The sequence below is a fragment of the Schistocerca piceifrons genome, chromosome 11 (genome assembly GCF_021461385.2).
Source record: "Schistocerca piceifrons isolate TAMUIC-IGC-003096 chromosome 11, iqSchPice1.1, whole genome shotgun sequence".
Lineage (NCBI taxonomy): Eukaryota > Metazoa > Arthropoda > Insecta > Orthoptera > Acrididae > Schistocerca > Schistocerca piceifrons.
In genome coordinates this window covers 102,711,346-102,731,427 of record NC_060148.1, presented here as the reverse complement: position 1 = coordinate 102,731,427, position 20,082 = coordinate 102,711,346, and the positions used below count along the sequence as shown (strand labels likewise).

The 20,082-nt window shown below is 38.8% G+C and overlaps 1 protein-coding gene across 1 annotated transcript in view; it reads right to left on the bottom strand.

Moving 5' to 3' along the window:
- Positions 1-20,082, bottom strand: part of LOC124719752 (poly [ADP-ribose] polymerase tankyrase-1-like) — a 166,760-nt gene that overhangs the window by 89,748 nt on the left and 56,930 nt on the right. The window contains exon 4 of the mRNA XM_047244952.1: positions 8,271-8,420. Coding sequence (XP_047100908.1) covers positions 8,271-8,420 — 150 coding nt within the window. The remainder of the gene's footprint in view (positions 1-8,270; positions 8,421-20,082) is intronic.

Sequence of the window (20,082 nt, the reverse complement as noted above, 5' to 3'; positions counted from 1 at the left end):
AAAAACATTACGCATATTTGCGTGCCGTCAGTCAAGCTGCCTTAATAAAAACGCACAGTTGTTAACTGTATTACTTGTCTTACTGGGTTAAACTGGTAACGTAAAAGTAGACGTCTCAATGAGTAGACTGTGACAGTATTTTGAATGTTTTAATACGCAAAATACCTTCCCATGGTTGGCTTGCAAGCTGTGGAAAGAGCACTAGAATGCGCTGGTACAGAGTACCCCAGCAAGTGGATAAAGCGACATCTATGCATAGAAACATGCACTACATGAATGCTGACGGCTGCAGAATGCACGCTGGGACCCGGAAGTTGCACATGTGCAGGAGCACCGCACGCGTGTAGAATTTGTGGCCAGCCCTGAGAAAGCAGAATTTATTACTATCTTAGAAAGCGACAGTAGATCATTTTCGGCTAACCCGGACTGGCTCAAAATTTTGGATACTGTATTGCAACTCTGGATCATGATCCATTCTTTGTGGAACTGTATTCGGTACCTTTTTCTAAAAAACAGGACATACAAAATGAAACAGATAAGATTATGGAATGAGGAGTGATATAACAGAGTAACAGCGAATATATCAGTCCACTTATCATTGTAAACAAGGATGGAGGAGTACATGTTGCCATTGATGCACAAACTCCAAACAAAGTAAAAAGAGAGGTGGACAGGCCTGAAAATCTGGACAAAATGTTGCAAAAATTTCATAATGAGGTATTTAACCAGCTTCAACATGACTGCTGGCTATCGGCAAATCCCATTAAGTCTAGAATCGCATGAATATAAAGCAATCCTGTTTACTGGGAAATGTTATCGATACAAAGTAGTTCCATTTGGACTGAATATCTTTCTGGCAGTGTTTAATTGAGCTCTGGACTTTGTGTTAGGGGAGGAGTTGAGTTCCAGGTTAACTATTTATGTAGATGATTTATTTATCTCCAATGAAAACTGGCAAAAAAGCTCCAAACTGTTGCTTTTCAAGCAGGAGGCATCACTTTAAAATTATAGAAATGTAAACGTGTAAAATTAGAAATTAAATTCTTGGGCCATATAATTACTACTACCGGCATTAATAAGGACCTGGAGAAAGCTACGTGCCTTAGAAAAATTTCCCCCACCAAAAAATAGGAAACAGTTGTAAGCCTTTTTAGGTTGGTGTGGATTTTACAGAAAATTTGTTAAGGGGCAACCCTTCAATAATCCACACTTGAACAATCTATAAAAAGATTTAGTGCTTTTGTTTGAACAGACGAGAGTTGGCAAGATTGTGAATCTTTAAAGATTAAAATTTGACATGATAATGTTTTATCATCACCCAGTACTGTCAGAGACTTTCAATATGAATACTGACAGTAGCACCTATGGGATTGTATTGAACTTTTCCAGGAGATAAATGGTACAGGAAATTTAGCTCATAGAATTATAGCTTTTCCCAGCAGGGCATTGACAGGAAACAAAAGGAACTTCACCATATCAGAGGAGGTAGCCTTGGCCATATTATGGGACCTAAAGAAATTTATAGATTATTGGTGAGGTTTTAAGATCATCACACATTGATCACAAAGCTCAAACATTCCTTAAAGATTTTGCCTTCTAAATGGCAGGCTAACCCAATTGCCTTTATACCTGCATCAATTTAATTATGAAATCTGCTATGTAAAGGGTAGAAAAAATTATGTGGCAATGAATCATCCCAATGTTACTGATGAAGTACCCAAGGAATGCAATGGAGATGGAACTTTCCAAATTAATTACATGAAGAAGTTCAGGCAAAAATGAATTTGAACAGATTTACAAAAGCATGCAATATCATCAAAATGAGCATCCAACTTGGAAATCTGTTAAAGTAAATTTTGATTTTTAAAAGTATCTTGTATAAGAGGAAAGGCTTCATTACTGAAGAATGGATGGTGTGTTGGCCTACCCAATTTGATACAGATATCAGCTTATTTTCACCAATTTGATACAGATGTCAGATTATTTTCACTATCATTGGGCCAAAGGAGTGTCTAGATAAATTGGCTAGTGTAATAGTGATTGCCAATAGTACGAGTCGAAAGGTAACTGAACGTATTAGGTCTTGTGACATCTGCCAGGGAGCTAAGGTAAACAATAGAACTAATCAAGGCCCACTGCAGAACACGTTACCTAAAGATACCATGGATTTACTGTCTGCGGACCTGTATGGACCCCTGCCCACAACTTCTGGTAATTGTAAATGTATTTTACTGATTTTAGAAGTATTTTATAAATTTATAAAATTGTATCTCCTGAAAAAGGTTAAGAACCATTGGAAAACCCAGTGCAGTACTGCCCAATAATGGCCCCAATTAAATTCCAAAACCTGGAAAGATGGCATGGAGCAGAATGGTGCAGAAACTAAATATATTGCGGATTACCATCCAGGCAGCAACCCTGTTGAACGGTATACGAGGGAAATAGGATGGTTATGTAGGACCTATTGTCACCATAACCACTTAGCGTAGGGCAGATATGTAAGTGAATTTGAGAGTTTAATGAAGACCTTACCTCATGGGTTTACTGAGTTCACACCTGGGGAAATTCTGCTCAATACTAAGAGCAAATGTTTAAATGAGGAAAAACTAGAGTTCCCACCGTTTACAGATTTGGGATTAGCCCAGAAGAAAGAATTGGTAAAAGAAAAAACAAAGCCGAAACGAGATCTAAAAGGCACAATAGTAACCTGAAGTTTGCCATGTTCAAAATTGGAGACTATGTTCTTCTGAAGACCCATGAATAATCAAGTGAACTTAACCACGAAATTTCTAAATTTATGTATATATAATGGGCCATTCACAGGACAAGACACACCTCACAACAACGCCTACTAATTTAATCTACCCAGAGTCGAAGAACCTCCTTGATGTCCATAATGTAGTGGATCTGAAACTGTATGTACCTAGGAATGAATAAATGAAGAAATCATATCAGACTAAAAATGTATATTATGCTGTAGATGAAATAATGTATATCTTATGAAGCTACTATACTGTATTTAACTGTAATTTATGTTCTTATAAAAATGTTAGGTATGTAAAATTGCTGTTACTATCTTAGAAGTTTCAGATTGTAAAAACTGTTGTAAAATATGTGATACCCTGTAGTGAAAGGGCTACAAGCAAATGTTGTCAAATTGAAAACAAATGGGGAATGCTTTAAATACAGAATGGGCAGCATAGAAGACTTGCCAAAGTGGGGCAAAAAAACTATATCTGTAATAGACTGCCAAAACCCAAAATGGGCAGCCAATTGATTAATGTAATATGTAATTTGTTAATGTTGTCAAATGCAGTGCAAGTTTCTATTGCAGGTAGCAAAATTATTTTATTTTCATATCTGTTAGTGTTGTATGTGTTTTGCTACAGTTTTCAAAGAGGGACTGTGTTTCAAATAAAGGCAGTAAGAAAAGAATAGTAGGTTCAGTTTAAATCTGTTTGTTTATGTAAATATGAAAGAATGGACTACTATTATTAGAATCAGCATTGATAGTTTCCTCCTTTGTAAATTCAAAATCATGCTATGGGATGTGTTGCATGTACAATGTCAGATTGCTTGTGATATATGTAGGGGGTATAGTTGTATCTGTATACCTACATTTCTTGAATGCTTACAACATGCTACTGAATATTCTTGACAATACAGATAAATTTTGCTTACTACTCAACTTACTGTTTCACAAAATGAGAGTCAGATGTGACAGGTGTACACAATTGAATAACGTTGCTTTTTTGTTTTGGTAATTAAGTGTATAGAGTGTATAGTGTTTCAATGTATTCTTTTCATGCTCAACTCTGGATGAATTGATTATTATTTTCGACTGCTTGGTACCATTAAGGTGTTATTGATGTTTGCCTAGCAGGAATCTTCAGTGAACCATGGGGCATATGTAACATCCATTTTTAACCTACTTTGTATTGATATTTCTATTTGTAGAGTTGCTTATGTGGAGTGCTGTATCTGTCATATGTAGAGTGTTTTATCTGTCATGGAAATTCTTTGATAATGTATACATATTTCAGTTATGTGAACTTTTGGAACAAAGTTTAAATTAAGCTTGTTAATGTAAATAACTACTGGAATGATTATTATGTAATGCACTGTAAATGACTTGGTCCATATTTAGGGAATTCAGGGTTGAATGTAAAAAATGTGGGGAATCCCTGCAGCTACAGAAGTAGCCTGCAGAATGGAAAAGGTGTCGTTCATGCAAGCGGCAACTTGTCCCTTGCGACGGCTAAGGAGTCTGGCTTGAGCAGCGCTGTGGTTAATATCTCGCTAGCAGTAGCGGAACATTGTGGTTCATTCTTGCAGTTTTGAGGCAGAGGAGCTAAGAGCGTTACTTATGCACCTTTGATTCTGCATTTGGTGATACCATGTATAATGGCACGGTTTTCGGCCCTGCAAAAATATAATTCAGAAGATCTATAACAGGGCGAGGCCAACAGTACTGCCATGACTACATCGCCGTCATGTTAACAGCCACTGCAAATCACGCCACCAGTGCCACCAGCCTTCCACCAAAATGTTTACATTTGGCACTCTGTAAATGGACCAGGTATTTGTGAAATTTGGTTGATTTTAATAATAATCGTGGTATTGCTAAAAGCTATATCTTGCACCTGTGATTATCCCAAATCACAAACCTCACCAGGAATCCTATCCTAGTGAATTTAATTCCGAGTGTGCTAATTTATTATGAAATGACTATTCAGCTGCTGTAAAAATAGTTGTGATGGCTTTCTAATGTGTGGAGTTGTGTTTAAAGTTCAGTTTTATAGTTTGAGAAATACTACACTGCCAGTGCATTTTTAAATCTATCTGCAATCATTTTCTTAAATAATTTGCTTTACTTAAAAAGGTACCAGTAAATAGTAAAGTTGTTAGTTAAAAGAATAATAATATTGAATAGAAGTAAAAAAGATTATTAGTTATGCACTTTGATCAGAATTACAAAGCTTTATCACTGTTCATTTTATGAGTAGGTGTTTGAACTTTAATTTAATATTGTGTTTGCATTTGCACAGTCAACCATATTTTGAGAAGGTTAAAAGACTGCTTTTCAAAGCACATTTGTTATTTGAAGAGTTATAGTTTGTTGTGCTTCACTTAATAAATAATTATTCATGACAATACTCACCATTTCCCATACACACTTGTGTAGTTTTGTTAATGAGCATGGTTCATCAAACCATTAAAGTTTAATAGCCCTCATGTGCTAGGCTAGTTGGTTAATGAAGCAAAGCAAAGGTCCCTCCAGAGCCAGTGTAGTTAGATTTGCTTTCTGTTTAATGGCTTCAAACTGAGCTCAAGAAAGAAATATTTACTGTGTTAGCTATTTTAATGCAAGCTGGTTCATGTAATGGCATAGAGAAACTCTACTAAGCAATGATGTTATAGAGTATGATCATAATAAACCCCGATTTAAATAAGAATCATTTCATGCTCTGCCCTGTTTAGTAATGCTATTAGTATCATGTGTGCTGGTGACTGGTTGTATTAACTGCTGCATCTAGTTCATTCAAGGTACATCGTCTTGACTTCCAAGTTAGTACTACATTTATCTGCAAGGTTAGGTTACTGTGTTGTAGTGCAAACAGATGTCAAGAAAGAGTTTAGTAGGTGTTGAGGAAAGTTAGGTTAGCCCTAGCACTGCCTTGAGCTTTATTACATTGTTTGACAAAAATGCCTAATTAGGCTGGCAACTGATATTAATATGTAATATTACGACTTCCTTTTGTGCTGGAGAACATCTGTTGCTCACCCACCTGTTTAGTGTTGGTTATACTCTCCTGGAGTGTTTTGGAAATGAATCCCAGTCAAACAGATTGTTTGTACTGTTCCCATTAGGTTATCTCACATCACAACTTTCTCAAAAATTCCTCATAGAGGTTTAATGTAATCACTGACTGCCATTTATGGTGGTCTGTGTTACCATTACAAGCACTCCCTTTGGAGGAGCCCTCCTGCACCATTCCACAACATGTGGATGGCTGACTTGCTGCAAGGCTGTGCCCTGTGTTCTGTGACACTTGTATGGCTGCTTCGGTATCTTGGCATTTTCAGCTCTTAAGGAGGGAGGCAGAGCTTTAGTTGGTAAAGACATTTCCAGCTGGAGTACATCACAACCAGACACACATTATAGAATCAGGTATTGGATTTTAAGGTATACCCAGGACCAGATGTACAGTCAGATCACAATTTAGTTGACAATGAGTGAAATAAATTTTAAGAGAGTTGTTACGTGAATTCAGTGTGTAAATAAATAGGATATTGAAGTACACAGGAATGGAATGTGAATTTTAACTTCTATGAGGCTCTAGATAATGTGATAATAAATGGCGATCAAACGAATTTTCACGTTCATCTATATAATCGATGAGAGACAATTCATAGCAACAGACAGTCAGAAAGAGACATCCAAACACTACAGAAGTGACCAAGTGCTGGTAAGTGTGATAGCTTACGCACAATGAGCTAAACAGTTCATGAATCCAACTTACTGACAAAAATAACAACATCCAGAAGAATGGAAGACAAAGCTGATGATCTGTTTGAGGATGCTAAATTTGGAGTAATGGATCCAGGGAGGTCAACTTGACCTTCAACCTTATAGTGGCAGGAATGTGTGAGAAAAATCAAGAGGTATTTATTGGATTTGTAGATCTTTACATGACATTTGACAGCAAGAAACAGTGAATTTTTTTTCTCTAAAAGGTACGTATATGGTACAACAGACAACATAGAATATGAGCAATAATCAACAAGAATTGGTACTCTGAATCAAAGATGATTAAAGATAAAGATGCAGGTAGTCTCCACAAATGTTCAGATGAATACTGAAGAATCATTGGTGGAATTGAAGAAACTTCCAGGAATTTAATTAAAACTGAAGGTGAAAACGATTTTGTTTAATAAAATTCACTGGTGATATTTCTGTGTTCACTGAAAGTCCGAATGAATCACCAGAGTTGATGAATGTAATAAATAGTTGAATGAACACTAAATCAGGATTAATGAATGGAAGAAAGAGGAAAGTATTGCGGAGTAGCAGAAATAACATTGGTGGCAATGTTTACATCAGAATTAAGGACCACGCAGTAGACTGCTTGTAGTGACTATTACACATAAGCTAAATTACACTGAGTGACAGAGCATGGTTGATATAAGGAGTAATGTTGCACGGGGAAGCAGGAGATTCCTTGTAAAACAAAGTTACTAATACCAAGGATAGGACTTAATTTGTATTGGATGTTCCTTAATGTATGTCTGGAGCACAGTACTGCATAAAAATTAATTGTGGATTATGGAAAAAAACGAGAGGGGAATCGGAGCATTCTAAATTCGGTGCTATAGAAGGGTGTTTAAACTAGGTGAACTCTTAACAGAAGAACTGTGGAATGTCTGTGCAGAACAGGTGACGATAGTGTGGTATGTGGAAAACTGTGACAAGTACGATGGTCAGCACAGTAAGTTATATTTGAAGGCATCAGGGAATAACTGCTGTGGCACTAGAGGTAGTTGTTGAGGTTAAAAACTGAAGGGAAAGACAGAGAGAGGAACGCATACCACAAATGACTGGATTCTGGGTGCTCATGGCACTGCAAATCTGTTGCTCACACAGACAGACATTGTCAACAGGAGGCAGAGTTTCTGTTTTGCATGTCTTTGGTTACTGGAACTGGCTGTTACAGCAGTGGGGCAACCAAGGTGGACCACACCCTGACACGCTACGGCTCTGCTGATGTTTGCTTCTGGTTGGTGCTTGCAGAGAGTATTTTTGTTACTAACAGAAACTTTATAGCAAATTATTGGGTTGTTTTTCCTGTCTCATTCCTGACGAGGACCAAAAATGGTCTCATAAATGTGTGTCTATGTGTGACCTCTGTAGACCATTCCAATACATCCAGAGTAACATACAATTATCTCATTTGACATAGTGTTACACATTCAGTGCACTCATACTCCACCTGCCACTAAATTTTCTGTGGATGACATTGCATGAATTGTTGTTGGCATTGGTTCGCTGATCTTGATGAGAATAAGTCACTGAACTGTTGACAATAGCTATTTTCTCTACCAACCTATTCTTAATTAACCTCTCTCCCACGATACTATGATCTAGTCCTGAGGATACCACCCATGAATGTATGTTCTGATGCTTTTCAGTATTTATGTCTGATCTACCATATAATGGTGTGTGTGTGTGTGTGTGTGTGTGTGTGTGTGTGTGTGTTGAGGGAACTCACCGCATTCGAGAGACAGTGGCCTTATCAGGTGGAGGAGTCGTGGGCCGCGCAGTAGCAGGTGTCTGGCGAGGTGCGCTGGCAGAGGTGGCGGCAGCGGTGGAGGTGGTGGTGGTTCTGGTTGTGGTACTCAGCTGCATAACGACTGGTGCGCTGCACATACAGAGAGAAGCAGGGTGTGAGCTGGCTGGCATTTCCTTGAGGGGATGTGGGGGTGCCTCCCTATGGCCACTGTGTGATTTCAAGTTGTAGCATTCGCACTGCAAGTAACAGGTGAAAAGCAATTATGATTTTTAGCATTTGTGCATGCAATGTCAACAATAACAATTGGTGCCGGTTACGACTCTGAATCAGGCACAGAACTTTTTGGCCTATCATTTCAGATTTATAAATTCCACTCCTAGTGACTGGTGGAAAAGTATTTGACAGTGAGCACCTCTTCGTGTGTAGTCAGTGGTGGTAGCAGGTACAGGGTTAAGAGTCCCAGTCAGCACTGAACCTTTCCTCGCATAATTTCTAATTCAGACACATGCATATCTCACTAGTGGTGAAATAAACTGACATTGTGCATCTATATGTGGCTAGAAAACAACATGATATGTGCTGGGTTCGGAACGCAGCGGGGGAATACTTTGTTGTATAATCATTTCAGTTTCATCATCCCTCTAGTGGTGAAAAATTTCGATACATAAAATTATAAGATTTTGTTGTGTGTCATTCACAATCCCTGTCCGAAAGAAAACCTTATGCCTCATCATATCTAGTTTGAACAAGCGCAATGCTGTTACATGTGGTTAAAATGATAGTTACGATCTCTCATGCTTTGTTAGCAAAGACAGTAGTGACTGGATTGGAGTCCTAGGTTCCAGTCCCATACAGAACCATGTAGTTTGAAAGGGGATCTTGCTTTTTGGAATGTCATTTATTGTAATTAACTTTAGTTTACAAGCACTGAGGACCACCATCTCCGGTAATGGGATTTCTGATAATTACGTTATTGTGGTATTGGTTTTCATATGGACTATAGCAGGAAAGGGCAGTTTTCTCTAGTGGTCTCTTGTAGTAATGATTTTGTGTAGTGAAACGACTGTATGAGAAAGAGAACAGCCTAACTTCAAGACAGTTATGTGGCTGCTTACAAACCAGGTGCAATGCAGTTCAGGTCATTTGGCTACTTCTGAGCATAGTAACACATGCATATAAATCAGGCACAACACTCGTCTGGCTGTGAAAAGTTTTTTTAATGTAATTAATGTTATACTTTTGATCATCAGACATCACTCAAAGCCTGTTTTAAAAACTGGCCTTTGAGAGGTACAGAAAACAAACTTGTTGACAGTGTGTTTCAAGCTGAGCTGGGGAAGGAGTTTAGTACAGCGGACAGTGCGGCAAGGTGAAACTCGTGATTTGACACCAGAAAGAGGCTGTGGCCGTGCAACAGTTACTTGTCATAACAGTATTACCACATTAATCTAAATTTCATTCATTAAATACGGTTGACAGAAATTTAAACATTTTTCAAGTGAGCATCCTCACTTTGTAAGCACATATGAAATCACAAGGTAGTTAATGTAAGCTGTGTCATTCCCCAATCCAATTATGGGAAAACAAACAGTAATGTCTGTGTGTGTGTGTGTGTGTGTGTGTGTGTGTGTGTGTGTGTGTGTGTGTGTGTGTGTGTGAGTGTGTGTGTGTGTGTGTGTTGCGTTTACACATCCAAGTTTGTGTGTAGAGGGGGGGGGGAGAGGTGGAGGCGATGAGCAATTTTTGTGATTGATGATACTGTAGTCCATAAGTTGTGCTGTGAACTTGCTACCGATATAAAATTAAGTTTGTCCTCCACATACAGTAAATGGTTCAAATGGCTCTGAGTACTATGGGACTTAACATCTATGGTCATCAGTCCCCTAGAACTTAGAACTACTTAAACCTAACTAACTTAAGGACAGCACACAACACCCAGTCATCATGAGGCAGAGAAAATCCCTGACCCCGCTGGGAATCGATCCCGGGAACCCCGGCGCGGGAAGCGAGAATGCTACTGCAAGACCACGAGCAGCGGACCCACATACAGTAGGGATGAACTGTAAATTCCGTGAGAATCTAATGTCTAGAAGGCCTGGCATGGATACACGGGGGAGGAGGTTGTGAGATATCCTCCCCAAAAAATTTGAAAAAAACTGTATCACTTCACTGTATCAAGTAAAAAATAATTCTGCTTACATGCGGTTTTATACATCTTATTTTAATTGTTATTAAAACCCTAGGTACCTGTGGTGTATAAAGTTTTGAGTGTGACACTAAGTATAATTTGAGGGGGAGTGGTGGTGGGGGACAAGTGTAATCAGTGAAAGACCAAGGCAGTTCCAGAACCAAATAATGAATGTGTCTCTGCAGCTGACACCCAATAGTGTGGGAAGTATGAGGCCGTGAACTAGGTGAAGATCAGTAATTACGACAAGAATCTAATATGTGTCATCAAGAGAATTTGTAAAATGTGCACAAAGAATGCTGCTAGTAAAAAGATTACCGTTAACAAAAACTTTTTCAAACTTAGAACCTTGGTTATTTCCCACAGTGTGCCGAACGAGTTTGGAATAATGTAGAGAAATATATTTGTGTGTTTCATTTCAAATATTTTTTCAAGAACATAAATAACAATTGTAGTATGTTTGTTGTTTGAAACATGAATTTTTATGATAATCGTTATTGAATAAAAGAGAAAGACACTGAATGATTTACAATATTGGTTATAAGTTCATTACAATTGGTTCAGGGAACGCACATAGTGTCACCTAAAACACAAGATTTCTGATATGCCAAATAGCACATAAAATACTACGTAAGTATTAAAACCTAAATGAAAAATAAATGATCATTTATCAGTGTTAGTAGTTAGTAGACTTTTATGGACATATGCAATTGTAAAATGGTGTAGAATAAAGGTAACTCTGGTCGCAGAGAGACTTCGATGCTCACAGCAATCAGAGGCACAATAGCAACAACAATGAATGGGATAGATAATGTCATAAGGTATGCCACAGTAGAATGAAAGTCTGTAGTGTTCACTGGGTGGCTATCGAAAAGCCATGGAGCAATCGAGACACGCAGATAGGTCGGATACCTGTTCATCGAAGATGCAGTAAAGCATGGTATTCTGTGTGTCACAGAAGGATACAAGGAAATGTATCTAAGTACTGTGTGAGCTTTATCTAACGGCTGAATAGAGATGTCAACAAAATGAGGTGAGAAGACTCAATTTTAGGGAACCAGCCAGAACTGCCCCGAGGACTGGCTTGTCTGGTGAGGTGGTCTCAGGGTGCGAGAGGTGTGAGCAGCCATACACTGGAGCACCGATGCTTACTTCTCCCAGTTTTCTGAACACCTTCCATACAAGCCGTTACAGCAGACGATTATTCTTTTATGTAACAGAAAAGGAAACAAACGAAAAATTAGATATTTAAAAAAACTATTAAAAATGAAATATCTAGTTGAAATTGATATCACGTACTGAGGTCGGTGGTCGCTTGGCGGTGTCAGAGTTTTAAAATTGTAAGTGAAGGCATCGAGGAGTTACGGACGTTTATGCAGCGTGTTTTGAAACACGAAGAGCAGAGACGCGCTAAGCCGTCTGGCCCAGTAGCGTAGTTTGCTTTGATATAGGACCGTGTGGCGACGTAAAAAAATACTAGTTTCCACAGTAGAATGAAAGGAGAGTAACGGAAAGTGTTTATTTTGTAACTACAAGTGACGAAAACGTAGCTTTTGCATGAGTTTGTGTAATCCGTTTTTCTTTTCGGTTTCTATTTACGTCTTTGAGTGCGTTTTTGCCTGGGACAGTAAGGTCGTAAATATCTAGTTTGCTGCCCTCTACCGAGCAGGTTTCACACTTGTTGGTAGTTGAGGGTGCTGATGTTTATCCAAATGACCTTCCATCTGTATTGCAGCTACTTTTGTACAGACACATTTCCACATTCCTTTTCCGTTAATTGCACGTATATGTTCCTAACTTTTACCATATTCGACGGGCGAACTCTGGTTCGAGTATAAATGAGTTCGAATCAAAATTGTTCAAAATGATAAAACCGTGCATCTATGGCTGGATTCAAGACAGTGGGAGTAATTTCGTCTGCTAAGTGAGACACTAGGGTCGTGTGTGTCTTCTTCCGCACCTCGTGTGTGGAACACACGAATACAGCTTGTGATATTCTCCCAATGTCTGAGAGATTGAGAGATTCAATCTCCCCCCCCCCCCCCCCCTTCCCCAGGGCCATTTCCTGCTGAAGGAGTCAGCGTGTCAAACTTTACCTTGAAAATGTTACCACGAGCTGACAGAAATCTTGCTGCTGTTTCACGTGGTTTGGGTAAGACCTTTGCTACACAGTTGACTTTAAACACAAAGCCATCAGACGTGACGAAAAGGGAGATCCGAGTTCGAATCTCAGTCCAGCACCGATATTTTGCACATCTCATGCCGAAATAAAATAAGAATCAGCTGCGCAGTGATCTTGCACGATGGGTGGCACATTCATCAAAAAACACTCTCGCGTAAGAAAGCTTACTGGTGACTGACTTTCAACCTGGCATGATTAGGCCTCTGTCATGGACCAACCTATAAGGACTCTCGCGCAACACGTAGCAAAGTGACGTCTCTTACGTTTGGAACCACAGTGCAACACTACATTCTTCAAATGCCGTCACCAGAGGTGAAGATGTGCTGTTTGCACTTCTTAAATTGATTGCCTTATGTGAGAACCTAGCCCCGACCATCACAAGAATCATTCCAAATGAACACCCGTCTGCACAGAGCATTGGTTCATGACTGTGTCGTAATGAAGGCCTTTCCGCACTAATGGAAAATTCCGATTCCGTGGAGGTCGATTACAACCTGTTCGAAACATTTCTTTGTTGGTCCATATCGAGAGTCACTGGCCACCTTGGCTGCCTAAGGCGTGCTCCTGACTTGGTTCTGTTATCGCCGAAATAAGATCACGTTAAGAGGCAGCTGCACGAACGGGCAACACGGTACAGTGCGCAGATTTCTGCAGGATGTGCCTCTACACTTGCGATTCTATGCTCATAGTATTTCGGGTCTATTCACAAATTGTGTAAACCCTAAGGCCAGATATCGAACATACTCTCGTCTTTGGATTTCGTCTCGCGTAATTGCATTCCTGCAGCATTTTTTGGCGATAGTACTTAAGTATGTAAGCAACCACGGTAGATTATACCTAAAAACTGCACAAGTTTCTGTCAAAACTTAAATCGTGTTTGAAGGTGTTAGTAACATAATAATTGGTTGGATGAAAACGTGCACTTTTGAAATGCAGCAAACAGCTGAAACTAGCCAATAATGTGGATTTAAAAAAATAACTTCACTGCCTCAGCGAGGAAGATTAATAAAAGCCGAATTTCTTTAGCAAACCGACGAAAATAACTATTGTTCTGCGAGGCGATTAAGGCCCGTCTGTCAGGAAGGTGGAAATAAAAAAAAATCTGAAACTAATAATATATTTTAGTCTACTGTACTCTCATCAGTGTATTTTATTTCGGTTGATAGCTCGCGGCCACAGAAATCAATTTTGTTTTCGTTTGACGTGACAGCAATAAACAAAGAGGAGACAGCAAAACCACTAAACGTAAACGCAGGTCACGTGGAGGTCAGCCACCTCCCCACCATAACTCACAAGGAGACGGCACGACCACGGGGTCGGGGATTTGTCCGAAATTTTGCGTGGACCCCTAACACCTCACGTGGTTAAAATATTAGGACACACTACTCGAAAAATCCCGAGAAAAATCGATCCAAAGTTTCTCAGGTGCCTTAAGAGTATAAAATGTTGGTCCAGTGCCGAGCCGCCGTTTGGCCTAGTCATCGTGGTATTATTTTGTGAATAGGAAATTTTCTACGAACTCCAGACTACATTCCATTCATGTGGCTGATTCCCCTTCGTGTACCACTTGCAACCTGATTGACACAGATGAACATCAATTTGTCTGTGGAAATGCAAATAATATATGGCTGTCAATCAGAAAAAAATTAGCAACTATGCAGAGAAAACCGCGTGTATTTGATAACGCCAACGTGGCTTTTATTCCCGAAAGAAGAATTATACCCCACCTCAAAGAAAAATGCCGTCAACTGGTTGAAGGGACACGCGGTATTTTACCTGCTGTCCAGTAAAGAAAGGAGCAAAGGAGACTTTTGGACGTACATCTCCGACCGGCATCACAAGCTACTACGTATAAATAATTACTATGATACATACACCAACTTCCTCAGAAGAAGCGTCATGTGAACTCCATTTTCGATTATGGGATTCAGAACATGAAGAAACGAGAGACAATTTAATCTTTGAAAAACAAATACGATCAAGTGACGAATATCACTATCTGGTTTAGGCCTTTATTTCCTCTAAAATGTCAAGGAACCTGTAATTAATTTTCGTTAGTTTTACTGCGCTCGATAAAGCAACAGATCTTACAGATACAGCCCAAGTTGTGATATACATACGAGGTGTCGATAACGCACTTTGTGAAACAGAGGACGTTTTGGACTTAGTACCGTTGAAAGGGACTACTACAGGTGCGGACTTACTCCAAGCTGTCGAACAAGCGATTGATGGTGTCGGTATGGATTGGAATCGGTGAGTCTCAGATGGTTCAAATGGCTCTGAGCACTATGGGACTTAACTTCTGAGGTCATCAGTCCTCTGGAACTTAGAACTACTTAAACCTAACTAACCTAAGGACATCACACACATCCATGCCCGAGGCAGGATTCGAACCTGCGACCGTAGCGGTCGCGCGGTTCCAAACTGTAGCGCCTAGAACCGCTCGGCCATCCCGACCGGCGGTGAGCCTCAGTGACCACAAATGGAGCACCATCAATGCAAGGCCACCGGAGAGAACTCATAGCACGGATGCGCCAAAAGCTAGGGCGCACAAATGAGACGTATGGAATTCACTGCATTCTGCATCGAGACGCGCTTTGTGCAAAATCAGTAACGTTAGCAAACGTCACGCAAATTGTTGTGCATACTGTAAACTACCTGAAGACACATGGGCAAAAGCATCGCCAGTTTCGGCTGTTCTTGGAGGAATTAGGAGCGGAGTACGGCGACATAGCTTACTATACTGAAGTACGCTGGATCAGTTGAGGTAAAATGCTGAAAATATTTTTTGATTTACGTTTGGTCATAGTAACATTCTTACATGAGAAGGGAAAAAGTGAACCTATGTTGGAAGACCCTTGTTGGATATCAGACCTTGCATTTCTTGTGGACATTACGTCTCACATGAACAGCCTGAACGTCAGTTTGCAAGGTGAAAATAATTTAATTTCTGACATGTTGGAAAAAGTAAATGCCTTTGAAAGGAAGCTTGCGCTTTGGGAGCGCCAACTAATGACAGAAAATACTGCAGATTTCCCGACTCTTGGACTGGTCCATGAAAGTGCTAGATTTCAAGAATATGTATCAATAATTGGAAAAATTAAGTAACAATTACGAGCACAATTTGCAGATGATACGATTTTGCCTCCTGCCATTCGCCTCTTTGCTCGACCGTTCTCGTCGTCAGTTGATGATGCTCCAAATGACCTACAGATGGAACTGATCGACCTACAGTGCAATACAAAACTGAAGGACAAGTTCTTTGCAGTGCGAAGTACAAAAGGATTCTATGAAAATTTTTCACAACAAGAATTTCCACACCTGCACAAAGATGCCGCGAGACTTATGTCTATGTTCGGGTTGACATATATTTGTGAAAGGTTTTTCTGGCTGATGTAAATGAATAAATCAAGGTTTCTATCAAGCATAAGTGATGAAAATCTTCACAACTGCTTGCGTTCGTCAATGAGCTGATCTTTTATGCCCGATATTAACTATATCATTTCTCATGACCAGTGATAAATGTGTTTGGATTTATTCCTTTCATAATAAAAAGTTATTGTTTACTAACTGTGCATTATTGCATCATTCTGCTCCATGGTACATTATTATCAGGAAAATTGCTCATTAAACCGATTGTTCCAATGTATACTTACATTTACGGTTTTTTTTAATGTGTGAAGGGCTACGCTCAGCTGATGTCGATAAACAATAACCTTCATCTAATTGTCTGTTATTATGCATATTTTAGACGGAACTGATACTAGTATTGAAATAACAGGTGATCGAGACGTCTGCGGTTATCATTCTGTTCAGAGGTCAGTGAGACAGAAATTATGTCGGTGTAACTGAGGGCACCGAGAATTAGTTATAGGAAACCTTGCATTAGTTTAATGTTATTTGAAATCATGAATAAGGTTCGCTGGAAGTAACTAACTGCTCTCTTTCTTAAATACTAGATCAAAAACGTTACGCGTATTTGCGTGCCGTCAGTCAAGCTGCCTTAATAAAAACCCACGGTTGTTAACTGTATTACTTTTCCTACTGGGTTAAACTGGTAACATAAAAGTAGACGTCCCAATGAGTAGATTGTTACAGTATTTTAAATGTTTTAATACGCAAAATACCTTCCCATGGTTGGCTTGCAAGCTGTGGAAAGAGCACTAGAATGTGCTGGTACAGAGTACCCCAGCAAGTGGATAAAGCGACATCTGTGCATACAAACATGCACTACATGAATGCTGACGGCTGCGGAATGCACGCTGTGACCCGGAAGTTGCACATGTGCAGGAGCACCGCTTTGTGGAACCGTATTTGGTACCTTTTTCTAAGAAACAGGCCATGCAGAATGAAACAGATAAGATTATGGAATGAGGAGTGATATAACACAGTAACAGCTAATATATCAGTCCACTTATCATTGTAAACAAGGATGGAGGAGTACATGTTGCCATTGATGCACAAACTCTGAACAAAGTAAAAAGAGAGGTGCACAGGCCTGAAAATCTGGACAAAATGTTGCAAAAATTTCATAATGAGGTATTTAACCAGCTTCAACATGACTGCTGACTATTGGCAAATCCCATTAAGTCTAGAATCGCATGGATATAAAGCAATCCTGTTTACTGGGAAATGTTATCGATACAAAGTAGTTCCATTTGGACTGAATACCTCTCTGGCAGTGTTTATTAGAGCTCTGGACTTTGTGTTAGGAGAGGAGTTGAGTTCCAGGTTAACTATTTATGTAGATGATTTATTTATCTCCAATGGAAACTGGCAAAAAAGCTCCAAACTGTTGCTTTTCTAGCAGGAGGCATCACTTTAAAATTATAGTGAATGTGAACTCGTAAAATTAGAAATTAAATTCTTGAGCCATATAATTACTACTACCGGCATTAATAAGGACCTGGAGAAAGCTACGTGCCTTAGAAAAATTTCCCCCACCAAAAAATAGGAAACAGTTGTAAGCCTTTTTAGGTTGGTGTGGATTTTAGAGAAAATTTGTTAAGGGAAACCCTTCAATAATCCACACTTGAACAATCTATAAAAAGATTTAGTGCTTTTGTTTGGACAGACGTGAGTCGGCAGGATTGTGAATCTTAAAAGATTAAACTTTGACATGATAATGTTTTACATCACCCAGTACTGTCACAGACTTTCAATATGAATACTGACAGTAGCACCTATGGGATTGTATTGAAATTTTCCAGGAGGTAAATGGTACAGGAAATTTAGCTCATAGAACTATAGCTTTTGCCAGCAGGGCATTGACAGGAAACAAAAAGAACCATACCATATCAGAGGAGGTAGCCTTGGCCATATTATGGGACCTAAAGAAATTTATAGATTGGTGGGGTTTTAAGATCATCACACATTGACCACAAAGCTCAAACATTCCTTAAAGGTTGTTGCCTTCTAAATGGCAGGCTAACCCAATGGGCTTTATACCTGAACAATTTAATTATGAAATCTGCTATGTAAAGGGTACAAAAAATTATGTGGCAATGAATTGTCCCAATGGTACAGATGAAGTACCCAAGGAATGCAATGGAGATGGAACTTTCCAAATTAATTACATGAAGAAGATCAGGCAAAAATGAATTTGAACAGATTTGCAAAACCATGTGATATCATCAAAATGAGCAACCAAATTGGAAGAAATCTGTATAAGTAAATTTTGATTTTTAAACTATCTTGTATAATAGGAAAGGCTTCATTACTGAAGAATGGATGGTGTGTTGGCCTACCCAATTTGATACAGATGTCAGATTATTTTCACTAGCATTGGGCCAAAAGAGTGTCTAGATAAATTTGCTAGTGTTATAGTGATTGCCAATAGTATGAGTCGAAAGGTAACTGAACGTATTAGGTCTTGTGATATCTGCCAGGGAGCTAAGGTAACCAATAGAACTAGTTGATTAGTTAATCAAGGTCCAATGCAGAACACGTTACCTAAAGATACCATGGATTTACTGCCTGTGGACCTGTATGGACCCCTCCCCACAACTTCTGGTAATTGTAAATGTATTTTAGTGATTTCGGAAGTATTTTCTAAATTTATAAAATTGTATCTCCTGAAAAAGGTGACAGCAATGTCAGTATTCGATAGGATGATTCAGTATTTGCAAAAACCCAGTGCAGTACTGCCCAATAATGGCCCCAATTTATTTTCAAAACCTGGAAAGATGGAATGGAGCAGAATGGTGTAGAAAATTAATATATTAATGAAGACCTTGCCTCATGGGTTTACTGAGTTCACACGTGGGGAAATTCTGCTCAGTACTAAGAGCAAATGTTTAAATGAGGAAAAACTAGAGTTCCCACCGTTTACAGATTTGGGATTAGGCCAGAAGAAAAAATTGGTAAGAGAAAAAACAAAGGCGAAACGAGATCTAAAATGCACAATAGCAACCTGAAGTTTGCCATGTTTAAAATTGGAGACTATGTTTTTCTGAAGACCCATGAATAATCAAGTGAACTTAACCACGAAATTTCTATATTTATGTATATATAATGGGCTATTCACAGTACAAGACACACCTCACAACAATGCCTACTATTTAATCTACCCAGAGTTGAAGAAGTTCCTTGATGTCCATAATGTAGTGGATCTCAAACTGTATGTACCTAGGAACAAATAAATGAAGAAATCATACCAGACTAAAAATGTATATCATGCTGTAGATAAAATAATGTATCTATCTTATGAAGCTACTATACTGTATTTAACTGTAATTTATGTTCTTATAAAAATGTTGTTACCTATGTAAAATTGCTGTTACTATCTTAGAAGTTCCAGATTCTAAAACCTGTTGTAAAATATACCCTGTACTGAAAGGGCTACAAGCAAATGTTGCCAAATTGAAAAGGAATGTGGAATGCCTTAAATACAGAATGGGCAGCATAGAAGACTTGCCAAAGTGGGGGAAAAAACTATGTCTGTAATAGACTGCCAAAACCCAAAATGGGTAGCCAATTGATTAATGTGATATGTAATTTGTTAATGTTGTCAAATGCAGTGCAAGATGCTATTGCAGGTAGCAAAATTATTTTATTTTCATATCTGTTAGTGTTGTATGTGTTTTCCTACAGTTTTCAAAGAGGGACTGTGTTTCAAATAAAGGCAGTAAGAAAAGAATAGTAGGTTCAGTTTAAATATGTTTGTTTACATTAATATCAAAGAATGGACTACTATTATTAGAATCAGCATTGATAGTTTCCTCCTTTGTAAATTCAAACTCATGCTATAGGATGTGTTGCATGTACTATGTCAAATTGCTTGTGATATATGTAGGGGGTATACTTGTATGTGTATAGCTAAATTTCTTGAATGCTTACAACATGCTACTGAATATTCTTGACAATATATATAAATTTTGCTTACTACTCAACTTACTGTTTCACAAAATGAGAATCAGATG